Source organism: Danio rerio, chromosome 18 (assembly GCF_049306965.1).
Source record: "Danio rerio strain Tuebingen ecotype United States chromosome 18, GRCz12tu, whole genome shotgun sequence".
NCBI lineage: Eukaryota > Metazoa > Chordata > Actinopteri > Cypriniformes > Danionidae > Danio > Danio rerio.
The window spans coordinates 54,105,001-54,120,000 of record NC_133193.1 but is presented as its reverse complement, the minus strand read 5'-3'; the positions used below and the strand labels follow the sequence as shown (position 1 = coordinate 54,120,000).

General features: G+C 52.6%; 2 protein-coding genes across 13 annotated transcripts in view; both read right to left on the bottom strand.

Annotated features, from left to right (window-relative positions):
- Positions 1 to 2,140, bottom strand: part of LOC100330861 (fibulin-7) — a 6,723-nt gene extending 4,583 nt beyond the window's left edge. Inside the window, exon 1 of the mRNA XM_002665430.8 lies at positions 805 to 2,140. Within this exon, the coding sequence (XP_002665476.3) occupies positions 805 to 873 (69 nt within the window). The 5' untranslated portion in view covers positions 874 to 2,140. The remainder of the gene's footprint in view (positions 1 to 804) is intronic.
- Positions 2,141 to 2,161: 21 nt separating this feature from the next.
- The window catches only part of reln (reelin), a 74,524-nt gene continuing 61,685 nt past the window's right edge, over positions 2,162 to 15,000 (bottom strand). The window contains exons 40-65 of one of the 12 annotated variants that reach the window (XR_012393559.1): positions 14,846 to 14,948; positions 13,962 to 14,188; positions 13,661 to 13,884; positions 13,354 to 13,504; positions 12,957 to 13,215; positions 12,582 to 12,831; positions 12,318 to 12,486; positions 11,493 to 11,633; positions 11,247 to 11,424; positions 10,728 to 10,921; positions 9,684 to 9,940; positions 9,455 to 9,609; positions 9,113 to 9,327; positions 8,705 to 8,882; positions 8,426 to 8,604; positions 7,831 to 7,937; positions 7,462 to 7,704; positions 7,198 to 7,373; positions 7,010 to 7,083; positions 6,739 to 6,900; positions 6,469 to 6,626; positions 6,031 to 6,250; positions 5,748 to 5,945; positions 5,194 to 5,292; positions 3,701 to 3,847; positions 2,162 to 3,308 (exon numbers count right to left, since the gene is read on the bottom strand). Coding sequence is in view for 9 of the 12 variants with exons in the window: in XM_073928795.1 (XP_073784896.1) it covers positions 4,638 to 4,740; positions 5,194 to 5,292; positions 5,748 to 5,945; positions 6,031 to 6,250; positions 6,469 to 6,626; positions 6,739 to 6,900; positions 7,010 to 7,083; positions 7,198 to 7,373; positions 7,462 to 7,704; positions 7,831 to 7,937; positions 8,426 to 8,604; positions 8,705 to 8,882; positions 9,113 to 9,327; positions 9,455 to 9,609; positions 9,684 to 9,940; positions 10,728 to 10,921; positions 11,247 to 11,424; positions 11,493 to 11,633; positions 12,318 to 12,486; positions 12,582 to 12,831; positions 12,957 to 13,215; positions 13,354 to 13,504; positions 13,661 to 13,884; positions 13,962 to 14,188; positions 14,846 to 14,948 (4,420 nt within the window). In the remaining 3 variants the exon portion in view is untranslated. 12 annotated transcript variants of the gene reach the window in all.

The following is a 15,000-nucleotide window of genomic DNA, read 5'->3' as shown; positions in this document are numbered from 1 at the left end:
CACACACACACACACACACGCGCGCACACACACACATCATCAGTGTATGTTATATTGATAATCACTGTGAACTCATCATAATGTGATGTAAGACCTTCTCTTCCTCTGATTGGCTGTTTCTGGGGGACGGGCACGCCGTTTCAGGTTTTTATCTTCAAGACTTCTGAAAGCTGGATAAACATTTGATCTTCCTGGAAAAACGTTTGGTAAAAGGAGAGAGCGGCGGAGGGTGGAGGGCGGTAACAGAAGCTGTTGATGTTCTCTTTAACAGGGTTCTCTTTAAGGACACATCAAAACATTCCTCTGTTTATCCGTGCAGTCCTTCTGAATAGAGCGGCTGTGTGGAGCAGCGCTGGCATTACAGATATTCAAGAGCAGCAGTCACACAGTGAGCTTCAGTCTCCTACACTCCATCTGCTCTGTGCCCACGCTTATACACGCCTGTTTCAGTCAGCTAGACATTACGGGGCTCACTTTAGCATATTTATAACCGAACAGAACCAGCATGACCCAGCTCTGCGGCTTAAAGATCAACATGATTACACAGTATTGAACACAGTAAACTCTTTCTTAATCTACATTATAACAGCACTGACGGCCTTCATCTGAACACGATACTATTGGGGGGATTTTCTGTTTCATGCTATTGAATTTAATATCTTTCCTACATGAGACAGATCTGTCCACTGTGTTGGAGAATACACCCGTCATCTCTATCCGCTGCCCTTTCTCAGGCCACAGGTTAAACACTAATGCAGCACATCACATTTAATTATCTTCATTCCCGTGATGAATGTCACTCACCTGTGCTGAGGTGATGTAAATCTGACAGAGGAACACTGACAGCAGAACTGCATGTCCTGGGTTCTTCATCTTGGAGGACTGAATGTCCTTGTGTTGTGGATCCTTTTCTGCTTCTGCTCCTGTTAAACCCTGTGAATGTCTGAGGCTCAGCGCTGAAACTCCCTCAAAATGAAAAATGCTGCTGCGAGAGGACTTGATGAACACCAGCACTGGACGCTCCCCCTCCAGCAAACCACAGGTCAGCCTGCAGAATTACTGAAGACCAGGAATAACTTCTGCAGTTTAATATAGGGGTGGATCTGACACCAGGTCCCTTACATGTTTTACATGAACGTCTAAACTAGGCAAGGCACACTGTGGTTTATGTTATTAAACTATGCTATCGTGAATGATGGAAAGAACACTCGTCACAACAGACACTCATATTTTACATCTGAGGCTGTAATAGTCAACTCTTCTGTATAGTGTTAGTGTGGACAGCTCTCTCTCTCTCTCTCTCTCTCTCTCTCTCTCTCTCTCTGCAGATGGAGAAGTGGAATAAAGATCAATGACTGCATTTCAGATTGTGTAGGAGATTCAGCTCATCAGAGGGAGTTCAGGTTCCCTTAAAACTGGTAGCCGGTCTCGTGTCTGACTCCAGATCAGAAGGTTGCGTGTTCAAATCATGTCTGCATCACAGGGATTTGGTTTAGTAATTGTTTGTAGAGTTGTGGACAGCTCCTACTAGCAGTGCTTACTTTAGACATTTCTCCCTGAATTACCAGTGTTTCTCAACCACGTTCTGGAGCAGCACCAGCACTGCACATCATTAGGTCTCCATCAACAAACACACCTGATTCAGATCATGAGCAGAGACGGAATGATCAGTAATGTGTGTGGGACAGACAGAAGGGAACATCCTAAACACACAGTGCTGGTGCGCCTCCAGGAACATGGTTGAGAAACACTGACTCACCCCACAGATAATGCCTGTCCACTTCAAAATAAGAGCATACGTATCAAAAATAACAAGATGTGTGACACTTGAAACATAAAGAAGGAAAAGGCGATGCTCAATGCTAATATTAGTTCTCTGATTAGGAAACGGTGTGGTCAATCCAGCGCTGCTGGGCATGTGTGTTAATCAGCCCCTCCTGGACTTACACTTATTTATTTTGCACCTTAAAACAGCATATTGCAATTATTGGTTTGAATTCTTGTGTTTTGCTGAGAAAATACACACACAGTTTGCATGGCACAACTAACATGGCGTTATCCTCTGATTTGCTTTACATGTGGACACATCACCTTAAGTACTGAACCTTATTAACATCAGACCACCATCAATTAATATGCTGAGAAATAAACAGTTCCTCGGGAGGTTTGGACAGTTCTTTATTTTTATAAGGCTGATGGATCCCTGCATATATATACACACATATATGCACACAAGAACTTGCTATATTGGAGAGCTACACCAAGTAAGGGAGAAGGGAACATCATAAACACCACTGACAGGTAATCAAAGTAAGAGCGAATATGAGGGAATGTCTAACAGCACAACTGGAGGACACTGATGATGACGGGGAGGATCGCAACCAATAATCTGACCTAAAAACAACCCAAACAAACAAACAAACTAGAAAGAAAACAAAGATATTTGTACACAGTGTATTTTAAATAGGTTTAGTGGAGAACCATTCACCATAAATATTCTTAAGGAACCATGATATATAAAAAAGTGATTTATCAACAACAACAAAACATGTTAGTCTCTCTGTTTAAACACTCTTTCTTTTCCTTCTCTGCTTGATTTCCTCTTTCCTCTCCGAGGCCGACCTCTCGCAGTGCTTTATTACACAGAGGAGTACGGTCAAAGCCCGAAAGAGAGCAGTTAGTATAAAACTAACAAATGATTTGAACACCACAATCAATGCATCACAAAACAAACCCACAGACACACAACAGCAAAATACATCGTCATATCTTCATCCACCAAAGCGTTTGGGCATCAGTCGTCTTCAGTTTCCCTCTCTGCATCTACATCAGCGCGAGTAAAGATCATCATAACCATCGGGATAACTTCACAGTGTGGTAGAAGGTGAGGTGAGTCGGGAGAGCTTCGCAGTAGTTCACATCAGGAGAATGCAAACAACAGTACAGTAAACAGAATCAGGAAACCCAACAGTTCATAAGATAGTGTACAAAAATCGCCACGTTGAGGAGCTGGTCTTTCCCATCACACTGCTCTGGGAAGGCATTGATTGGCTGGGAATGGGACTATATGGTCCAATGTATCGTTCGGATGAGAGAGAATGGCCAGAAGCTGACGGAAGTGACCTGACGGGGTGTTTTCTCATCAGGGAAAGCAGACTGTAGCCAGCAGAGTGATGTGTGTGATGGCGGCGGCGGCGGGATCTTCGTTCCTTTAGCTTCTCTGCCGCAGCGCCCGCCTCTTCCGGCTGTAGTAGTGGTGCAGACCCGTCTGTCTGGAGTAGCTCATCATGTAGTTCTGTTTGCGTGTGCTGTGAATGGAGGCAGACAGAGGTGTGGGACACTGTGTTAAAAACATGAGCGCAGACCTCTCTGGTGTGTGCAAGCTCTCTCTACTAGCCTTCTGTAGGAGTACACACACTACTACAGTTCACCTCGGCCGTTCACTCATAACCTCAAACACTGTCATCACGGCATCACGTGGAGCTAGTGCACCTCGATGCTTTTGTGTTTGCCAAAGACAGAGATAGTAGTGCTTGAGGTCGGAGCTCGAGGAAAGACTGACGAATGGAAAGAATCGAGAGTCCAAACGGAAGAACAGTGAGAGGTTGTGAGGAGGAGGAGGAGACATACAGTGTCAAATCAATGAGTAACCAATGAAGGAAAAGACTGTGAGAGTCGCTATTGCTTAGCCTGTCATTGCCTCTTCTGTCCGCCAGGTGGGAACCAATGAGCCAGGATCAGGAGGGGCGTCTGCAAAGCATGAGGGACAGGAGGGTGGTGGAGATGGAGCGGTGATGAGGGTGGAGGACCGGTGAGAGCGAGCGCTGCTTATCTGTCAGTCTCTGGACTAGTGGAGATACAGCCACCACACACACACACACACACGGTTAGCAACAGCTCATGGACACACACACACCATTAACACTACGGGACCAGCGGCGCCGAGTGAGCATGCAAACAAATACTCCACATCAGACTGGCCCATTTAAACACATGTGCTGAGCGGCGCTTGTCCAAATAATATGACAGGACACTGCAGGATGACGACAACACTACTGTGCTGGATCCACTGTTCAGCACAAAACCTTTCTGCAGGTCATACACAAGCCTTTTCCCTCATTACCAGCGTGAAGTTACGCTATGATGCACCACGTGTTTTCATTCCAGCCATTCGGGAATGACAGAGGAGGAGTTTAGCATCATACATCAGAGACGGCACTTCATCAGCTGTGTAATTCACTGACACTTGATCAAGAGATTTAATGCAACGATAGCTCTGCCTCAGGAGACATGAACCTCCAGCTGGGTCAGGCTAAAGTCTTCATGTTAGATGTGTATGAGACAGGGAAATCACTGATGGAAACAACACACACACACACACACACACACACACACAGGGCATTATTCCCTCCAGATTAGACTGAAATGTGCTTATAACACCTGCGGGAAACCCAACAGGTCTGACAATAAACTGTGCTGTGTTTGCCTGAATGATCGTGACCATGTGTTGTTTCCATCATGTTTTCCACTGTGGGGATGAAGTCTACAGCGACACACACACACACACACACACACACAACAGCTCGATGAGGTGAGGGAAGGCCAGAGGCAGGGAACAGCGAAGCACTTACCTGGCGCTACAGCCATGCCAAAGGGAGCAGAAGACAGAAGAGAGGACAGGTTATAAGATGCGGGACAGGGCTGATGCTGCTGAGGGTCTGAGGGTGCAGGAACCCTGACCTGAGCAACAGGCAGTGCAGGAGAACAGGGGGATACAGGGAGCAAACCAGCAGTGCACACACACACACACACAGGAGGAGGAGGAGAAGCAGAGGATGAAGAGGAGATGTGGAGGGCAGACGGGGAGACGGAGGAGAGAGAGAGAGAGAGAGAGAGCAGTGTGAGGACAAGAGAGAGAGCGGGACGGGGCAGACCTGTGTGTAGAAACTGTGTGTGTGTGTGTGTGTGTGTGTGTGTGTGTGTGCAGGATAGTGCAGCACGGTGTAGAAACTATGATATTAATGATGAACGACGCTTAAGCGCTGTCAGTCCTGTTTCAGCTTGGCCTTGATTGGTATTAAACTATTATCTGCCAGTTTTATGCTATGCTGGTTCTGCTGTGAGACCTTACAGATGTATGGAGGAATGAGAAAACACAGCTGTGATACGGTGTCTGTAGGCAGGAGTACTCACAGAATGACTTCCACATGGTCCAGTGCCCACTGGTCGTGGCCTGTGCCCTCGTGACGCGGCTGCCACCACCGCAGCTGAACGCCTCGGACCCGCGCCTCACTGCAGCACACACAACACACACGTTACCTGCTGTTCAGTAATGACGGAGACCAGGACAGCAGTCCACAGGTCATTCAGACATTCATTCAGTCCTAACACTATGGTTCTTCAGTTAAGGTGGAGGACTCTTGTTTAATTAAGGGCACTTAAAGACTCCTTGATGAAGAACGGAGATGTGGGAATATCTGTAGAGCGTGAGGGCTGGAGAAGCAGCGCTCTGTTGCTCAGGACAACATTCACAAGGTGAAGAGCGGACACTGGTAACACTGGCTCACAAGGTAAACACTGGAGGGTCCCAGTTCTCCTGAAGGTCATGTTTGAGTATTGTAACACAGTTCACCTGCTGTCTCAGTCCGGAAGATGCCAAGGGCTCTCTGCTAAATACAATAAACATCTCCTCCTTCCAGACAAGCATTCACTGTCTTAAGGGCAGGGATAAATGTGTGTAAACTCACAGCGGGATGTTGTAGGACACTCTCTGGGCTTTGATGAAGTCTTTGGGCTGGTGCTGCGCGATCACGTGCCAGCTGACGCCGTTATTGACGCTGTACTGCAGGAGCACGGCTCGGTCCACGGCGTCCGGCTGATCTAGCGCAGTGTTACAGCTGTCGGTCTGAGAGACGCTGCCGATCTGCAGCACGAACATGATCTTGCTGAGGACAGAGCAGAGCAGAGGACGCAGGTCAGGCGGCGGTTTAGGACTCTGAGAAAGAAGAACACGGACTTAGCCCTGATTACCTGGCACGAGTCAGATCCAGAGCTTTGGTGACGGCCTGCCGAATCCTGCAGCCGCTGAAGTACAGCGAGTCTCCGTGGGCATGAGGAGAGAGCTGCCCGCAGCCGCTGCCCACCCCGCCACCCTGCACCAGGCTCCAGCTCTCCTCCGACACCCAGCCTGACTCAAAGTTATCCTTGATGGAGCTGGGCAGATCAGTGCTGGACAAGGAGCAGTCATCACCTGAACACAAACACTGCTGTTATAAAGCATAGGAGAAAGAAGACTGAGGTCTAAATCAGGTTTTACGTGTGGGAAGATACACTCCCCTCTTGCCCTCGAGCGCATCATTGAGAGTTTTTATACTGATGAAGAGTTTTAAAGAAGGAGCAGCAGAGTTATGATGAACCTTAAAAACACGGTCAATTCCTGCAATACTCAGAGCTGCAGGAGATGCTCACCGTGGTGTCCCTCGTCACAGATGCAGACGGGCCCGCTGGTGCAGTACCCGTGCCCACTGCACAGTCCGGCGCACGCCTCCCCGATGTAGACCTGGTCCACAGCCCAGCTGTAGCGCTCGCCTGGAGCCTCCATCTGGATCCAGCGGAACTGAGTCGCTCTGCGGACACACAAGCGTAACGCCTTCAGCACGACCCACAGAACAAGCAGATCTCAGTGACCCTGCAGTCTCCACGAGATATCATTAATAAAGGGCCGTGAGTGAGCTGTACCCAGAGGACACGTGGTCCGGCAGCTGGATGGTGACCCTGGTCCAGGCGGAGCTGTTGACTGGACTGTAGATGGTGGACTCGTGGAACTGGAATGGTGAGCAGCCCACGTTATTGATGGAGGACGGCAGACAGGCAGACTGAACCAGCTGCCACACATCCGACCTGCGGAGGAACCCAATCTTATAGCTTATGTGTCACAACAACACACGCAAGTGGACACACACACACACACACGCACACACACACACACACACCTGTCGTCTGTACTCACCTGGCATCCTTCCTGTACTGCAGAAGTACTGAATGATGGTCATCACACCTGTCTGCCTCACAGCCAACCACAATCTGAGGTGAGCAAAGAGCAGCGTCACTGTGTGTGTGTGTGTGTGTGTGTGTGTGTGTGTGTGTGTGTGTGTGTGTGCGTGTGTGTACTGAATGATACTGAATATCTGCTCACACCTTGAACTGCAGGATGTACCCAGGCTGGACGATGAGCTCACGGGTGGCCAGGATGTTGTGTGAGCCGTCCTGGTTCTTGTTGGGCCAGTACAGGTGGAAGGACGGGTTCCCGCAGAAGCCGGCGGTGCGGACGGCATTAGGGTAGAAGCTCCAGCTCTCCTCATGAGAGACTCCTTCTGGAGGAAACACAACAGTACTGACGCTCTGCAACACTCGTCTGAATCACATTCACACAGGTTTCCCCAGGGTCCCGCAGACACTGACCGTCGTCGAAGGTGTCCAGCAGCATGCTGGGGTTGATGTCGGATCCGCCCACCTGGATGTTGTCGAGAGCCCACTGTGCACGCTCCGCAGCTGATCGGACCAGGCCGGCACTCAGGGCGAACGGCTGCCACCAGCGCAGGCGGGTACTGTTGGTCAGCGCCCGCTCCGGCAGCTCGATGTAGTCTCGGCGCACAGAAGCATACTTCAGGTAGTCCATCTCATGCAGCAGCGTCCAGGACACACCTAAGGGAGAAAACCATGGGTTTATATGCCTCTGACGGTGTGTGTGTGTGTGTGTGTGTGTGTGTGTGTGTGTGTGTGTGTGTGTGTGTGTGTGTGTGTGTGTGTGTGTGTGTGTGTGTGTCGTACCTCCATCCACAGAGTAGTCCAGCAGCACACTCTCTCTGCGGCAGGCCGGCCGGTGGCACACGGTCATGTTCTCCTCACTGCCAATTCTGGCCCAGTACTCCACAAACCTGCACACACACACACACACACACACACACACACTGCTGTCAGACACTCCAACACACCGTTAACAGGGACCCGCTAACTGGGGTGGAACTGGGACAATTCTAAAACCTACACACTTTTGGGGGCCCCAGAGATACTAGCTGACCCAAACCTGTGTGTGTGTGTGCGTGTGTGTGCGTGTGTGTGTGTGTATGTGTGTGTGTGTGTACGTGTGTGCGTGCGTGTGTGTGCGCGTGTGTGTGTGTGTGTGCATGTGTGTGTGTGTGTGTGTGTGCGCGTGTGTGTGTGTTTGTGTGTGTGTGTGCGTGTGTGTGTGTGTGCGTGTGTGTGTGTGAGCGTGTGTGTGTGTGTGTGTGTGAGCGTGTGTGTGTGTTTGTGTGTGCGCGTGTGTGTGTGTGCGCGTGTGTGTGTGTGTGTGCGCGTATGTGTGTGTGTGTGTGTGAGTGTGTGTGTGTGTGGCAGGACACAGAAATAAAGGTTGTGTGTTTACTTTGCCCCTCTCAGGTCCAGATCGGTGGTGACGGCCTGTCTGGCTCCGGCTCCGCTGAAGTACAGTGCTGTTCCCTCCACCAGTACCCTGCAGTGGGCACAGGGCTGCCCGCCCTCCAGCAGCTGCCAGTGCGGCCCGCGGGCCCCATCCCAGTCGAAGCGCTCCTTCAGGGACGCCTGCTGGAAACAGAACAGCTGATGAGTGTGTGTCACGTGGGCAGATGGTCACGAGCACAGCTGATGAGTGTGTGTCGCACGGGCAGACGGCGCTCTGCTTTACCTGTAGCGGTCCGCTGGCGTAGCACTGAGCGCCGCTGTAGCCCGGGTCACACACACACTGCTGCTCGAGACAGTCTCCGTGCCCACCGCAGTGCCCATCACAGGCCGGCCCGATGTAGAAGTTCTCCACGGCCCACTGTGTGTCTGAGTGCCTCTGATAGAAGCGGAAGCGCACCGTCCTGCGGGAACACCACACACACACACACACACACACACACACACACACACACACACACACACACACACACACGCCATAGCTGACTGTGCGATTCCCTGAGCGGCAAATGTGCACACACAGGCAATATATTTATGGATTTCTGAATTATTGAGTGAAAACATGAACCCGGGTATTGTGGAATATTGATGACTGTGCTGAGTGTGTGTGTGTGTGTGTGTGTGTGTGTCTCACGTGTCTGCGAGGTTGTCGGGCAGAGGGTACACTGCTCTCCTCCAGTCGTCTGCAGGGAAGAATGCGGAGGGTTGTGACACGGCGCCGCCACAGCGAGCGTCTGCAGGCAAACACTGAGGCACCAGATACTTCCAGCTCACGCCGAAGTTCACCGAGTACTGGACATGAACCTGCCGCTCCTCGGGCTTCTCCAGCACACTGCAGCCCACCGCAATCTGACACACACACACACACACACACACACACACACACACGTTTTGTGAATTGTGGGGACATTCCACAGGTTTCCCCAGTTTCCTGCTGTACATACACACACACACACACACACTTGCGATGGCTCACCTTGAACTGCATGACCCAGCCTTTAGCAGGAATGATGTCGTGTGTGACGGCGTACACCTCCTGCCCGTCACTGCTCCCACACACCATCACGCCGTCGGGAGACCCGCAGAAGTGTTTGATGGAGCAGTCCTCAGAAAACAGCCAGTGCTCGCTCACTGAAACACAGGACCACCGCATCAGTGTGTGTGTGTGTGTGTGTATGTGTGTGTTTGTGTGTGTGTTGCCCTACCGATGGTGTCCTCGTGGAGTGCAGATGAGCCGCTGAGTCGTGTGTGTGTGTGTGTGCCGTCAGCGGGCGTTCGCTCGTGGCTGGGCACTGCCGCTCCTCCAAAGGTGTCGGAGATGTGTGTGTGTGTGTCGGAGCCGGAGATCAGCACATTATCCAGAGCCCAGTCGCTGCGCTCGGCGCCGTCATGCTGCGGCTGCCACCAGCGCACACACACTCCCACCACGCGTGCAGCAGGGGGCAGCAGCACATTCACAAACCTGCAGAACACACACACACGCACACACACACACACTTTACTACAGCATGCTTTGTAAACACCACCGCATTTCCTGTACAGTACTGCAGTGTTTACTGACGTGGGCTTCAACACGGCTGAGGTTCTCTGACCCTACAGCTCTCCAGTCTAGCTAACACTACTCAAGAGTTCACACTCAGCTGATGAGCCACAGTGACGGTGTGTTTGGCAGGCTGTGCCAGAGACAGCCCTGAGCGCGGAGGAACCTGGAGCCGGGGCTCCCTACTGCTAGGTCATGTGTGAGGAGAGTCTGAGCTCAGGCAGATCTCGAGAGCTCCTCTGTTGAAGCTAGGAACGAGGGACAAGAGTCAGCGAGAACAGGAGGATTCTTCAAGATGAAGATGGTTAATGGTAATGTTAATGTGATCTGTCTATATGAGGAGATCCGTCTATTAATGTGTGATTGGATTCTTCTGATTGGTAGATCATGTGTTTGCTAATGCGGGGCCAAACGTGGTCAATCGTAAGCACATGATCCTCTCCAAATTAGGCTGTGAATACACTTCACTCATCGTCAGACTGATCTGCGCTCTCTGTAATCGGCCAATGATAAATCTGTCCTGTCACGAGTGACTCTGATTCCTCTCTCCGCATGCTGTAAAGGTCTGTGCAGCGTGTGAGGATCAGTGTACATGTATGGAGTCTGCAGTAAATCAGGAGAGCTCTCTCTGTTGTCGTGTGTCTGTGTCAGTGTGGATGAGTTGATCTCAGTTGTCAGTATTCTCCCTCAGTGGTGTGCAGACACTCACTCCGGCTTGCTGTAGTGGTTGTAGAAGATCTCGGTCAGCAGGCTCCAGCTCACGCCTGCGTTCACACTGAACTCCAGCAGGACGCTCTGGCTGCGGGCGCTCGGAGCCTCCATGCAGCCGTACATGAAGTAGAACTGGATGAACTCAGCGCTGGTCAGGTTCAGCTCCACCGTCACCAGCTGACGAGAGCAGCTCTGGACACACACACACACACACACACACACACACAGACGTCACTGCACTGACCGGATCACGCTCCTCTTTCTGAATGTGACTCTGGGAACTCTCCGCAGGCAGACTTCACGCTCTGGTGAGGCTGATATTGATGTCTGCTGAGCTGCGGATCCTCAGAGAGCGGAGGCCGGCGGTGCAGGAAACTCATAAACACAGAATGAAGAATCAGCTGAAGCCTGAGACGAACACCAGCTGCGATCTCCAGCGCTCTAGCCCACGGTTCTTCTCAATATTAATGTGTGTATGCTCAATATGAACCGGTGTGAGTGTGTTGGAGAGGTTTACCCCGCTGAAGTGCAGCGCTGACCCGGACGCCACCGCGCCGCACACACTGCTGATCTTCCCCCCGGTCAGCAGCTGCCAGTGTGTGAGCGCCGGCGCTCGGCTGAAACTGTCCTTCAGCTGCACGGGCAGAGACACCAGCGGCTGCTCACAGGAGTCACCAGACCAGCCGGGGTCACACCTGCAGGAGGAGAGCGTCAGCAGCGGACATATATGCACACACACACACACACACACACACAGACTTACACACAGGCGCCCCGTCTGCAGCGTCCGCGGCCTGAGCACATGTCTGCGCAGGCGTCCCCGATGTACAGGTTATCCAGAGCCCAGGTCTGCTGCTTATCGAAGGGTGCAGGCTGGAACCAGCGGAACCGCGTGGCCGAGGACCTGAAACAGCAGCAGGAGGTTCAGTTCTGCTGTCATTACTACACTGGTCTGAACACATGATAACACACGTCTCGGCAGCACAGCCAAACACAGCGGGCCGCTTTGCTTCTCTCGATGAGGGTTCTGTGTGTTGGATCATAATCTACAAACCCTGCTGAACATCATGATGCAGAACCCACCCAGAGCTGGAAAACACCGGACAGGACAGAAGAGTGCTCAAGCGGTTACAGGTGTGTGTCTGAGTGTCTGAATGACCCTGTGAGCCGTGCGGTCTGAGGACTGACACCCCTGTGGGCGCCGACATCAGTCTGAGCGACTTCTGTTACTGGACATCTGTGCTAGTCACAGTCTCCCCGTGACAGACAGCATGTTTGAGCGTACGGTGGTCCATCAGAGCGAACCGGGACACACTGGAGGAGCTCGATCATGTGTTCGCTTCATCTGATCTCTGTCTTCAACACTCGGGGAAGAGAAAGGCAGAGCGGTCCACCGCTGCAGTCGCCAGTGTCCTCAAAGCACTCAGGAGCTGATGCTGGAGTGTGGAACCGGAACCGGATTACCCTCAACACCTCTGTGCTTTAACCCTCACACACTGGTGTAAACGTGCCTCAGCTCACCGTGTCTGGTTAGCACAGCTCTGTGTTTCCCTTGAGCAGGTGTGTGTGTGTGTGTGTGTGTGTTTACCTGGCGTAGTGTGGTATGGGTAGAGTAACTCTGCCCCACTTGTTGTAGGTGTCGGACACCAGCAGCCGCTGCAGTGTGTATGAGGAGCAGTCGGCGCTCGCAGGAAGACAATCCCTGACCAGCGGCTGCCATGATAGACCCAGATCCAGAGAGTACTCCAGCTCCACCGCTGCACACACACACGCCAGAACATGCTGTCAGCACACACACACACACACACTGTCAGCACACACTGTCAGCACACACACACACACACACACATACTGTAGCAGGAGGATGTGACGGAGCAGGATGCGGAGAAGTCGAACTGTATGAAGGCGTCGGGCCCCAGGCTGATGTCGGTGGTGACGCCGTAGCGAGTGTTGGACTTCTCGATGAACGCGAACGCAGCGCCGTCAGATCCACACACTGGCATGCGCGTGCCGCCCGGGTGCAGCAGCCAGGAGCGGCCGTCTGTGGAGGAGAAATCATCCTCTAGCGGCCCCCAGCCACTGGCACTGCCCCCCACCACCAGCTGCACACACACACACACACACACACACACACACACACACACACACACACACAGAGCTCATGTCAATACAGACACACACCTCCACACGCGTGTAAAGTGTTCCTTGTGTTTGTGTGTGGTCATACTTTATCGATGACCCAGGGGCTGTGGAAGTGTCCGCTCTCAGACGGCTGCCACCACCGCAGGCGTGTCGCAGGTGTGCGCGCTCTCAGCGGGATCTCCAGGGCCACCAGGTGAGCCTGGTTACTGCTGTTGCTGTACAGGAACTCCTGCAGGAGAGCCCAGGTCAGGCCCGCGTCCACCGAGAACTGCAGCAGCACCGGCTGAGAGCGCGGGTCCGGGGCCGCCTTCCCACAGCCCAGCCGCAGGAAGAACTGGATAAACCTGCACACACACACACACACACACATACTGAACATGCGCTTCTCCTGCAGAGAGTGTGTGTGTGTGTGTGTGTGTGTGTATGTGTGTATGTGTGTATGTGTGTGTGTGTGTGTGTGTGTTTGGGGGGGTCTGCTGTACCGAGCGTTGGACAGGTCCAGGTCCACTGTCTCCAGCATGCGCAGGCCGTCCTCGCTGAAGAACAGGTGGTTCCCGCTGGTGGTGATGCCGCACTTCCTGGACGGCTTCCCTCCACTCATCAGCCGGAAGTGCTCCGACTCCAGAACCGATCCTGACACACAGTCACACCAGGAGAACTATGATGAAGTGTGCTGAATACAGATCATATTCTGCCAAGCAGCTACTATACAGTCATACTGCCACTGTGCAGATATCATGACTATCATGACTGAAGATGTTGCTCCAACACACACACACACACACACACCTTCAAAATCCTCCTTCAGGAAGTCTGGATTGGGCAGATCTGCGATGGAGCAGTCTGGACCGGAGTATCCCGGGTCACAGTCACAGTGAGTGCCCTGAACACACACACCGCGCCCGCTGCACATGCCCGGGCACTGCGGCCCGATGTACACACTGTCCAGAGCCCAGGTGGGCGGAGCTGCACCACTCGAAAAAAAGCCCTGGTACCAGCGGAACCTGACGGAGCTGTGGAGCACAGAAACACATCAGCAGACAAACACACACACACACACACACACACACACGCTCGCTCGCTCACTCACCCACAGAGCCGCAGTGTGCCCAGCGGTATGCTCTCCCTCCTCCAGCGCGGGCTGGTGCCGGGGTAGTACACGCTGGCCGGGTGCAGCTGAGTGGAGCACAGAGAGCTCAGTCTCGGCCCGCCGGCACACAGCGGGACCAGCAGCTGCCACGACGCTCCGAAATCTCGAGAAAACTCCAGACGCACGGGGTTCAGCGAGGAGCTCTCGGCGGTGCAGCCCACGTTAATCTACAGCAGGGGTCACAGGACAGGGTGCGTTCACACAACAATCAGCATCATGCCATCATTTACACACACTCCAGGCATAAGGGTGTGTGTGTGTGTGTGTGTGTGTGTGTGTGTGTGTGTGTGTGTGTGTGTGTGTGTGTGTGTGTGTGAGACCCTCAGCCGTTTATATCAGCAGTCTGAAACAGGTCTAATAAAGCACATCCGTCCATAACACCAGTGTCTGATGCAGAGACAACACACACACACACACACACACACACACGCACACGCACACACACACACTCCTGTCCAGCCAATGCTCAGACAGATGCTCCTCAACATAGAGCACAACGGCTGCCAGTCGCCGGACGATACACACAGCAGTGTGCAGAGTATGCAGGTCTGACTCACAGAAGGGCACGGGGGGGAATGGGGGGGTAGTTTGGGGGGGGGGCTTTATTGGACTCGTTCATACTGCAGATCCAAACCCGCACTATTGTAGGAGGAGTGGTTCTATAAGCATCTCAGACTGGATTAGACTGAAGCAGGACCGTCATGTGCGATACACCGGACACCTTCTCCAGTTTAGGCTGAGCTAACCCTGTACTGCTGATCTGGACTAGGATAACGAGAGGGTCAGCGCGACTGTGAGAGTGTTCGGAGGGGAACGAGCTTCACCTGGAACTGGACGACGGTGTTCTCGTTGACGTCGATGTCTCGGGTGGTGATGGAGTGTTCGCCGAGCTCGCTGGACATGAACACCATGGCGGAGTCCTCTTCCCTGAAGAACAACAGCACAACAACACACACACAAACACACAGCATTAAGACCG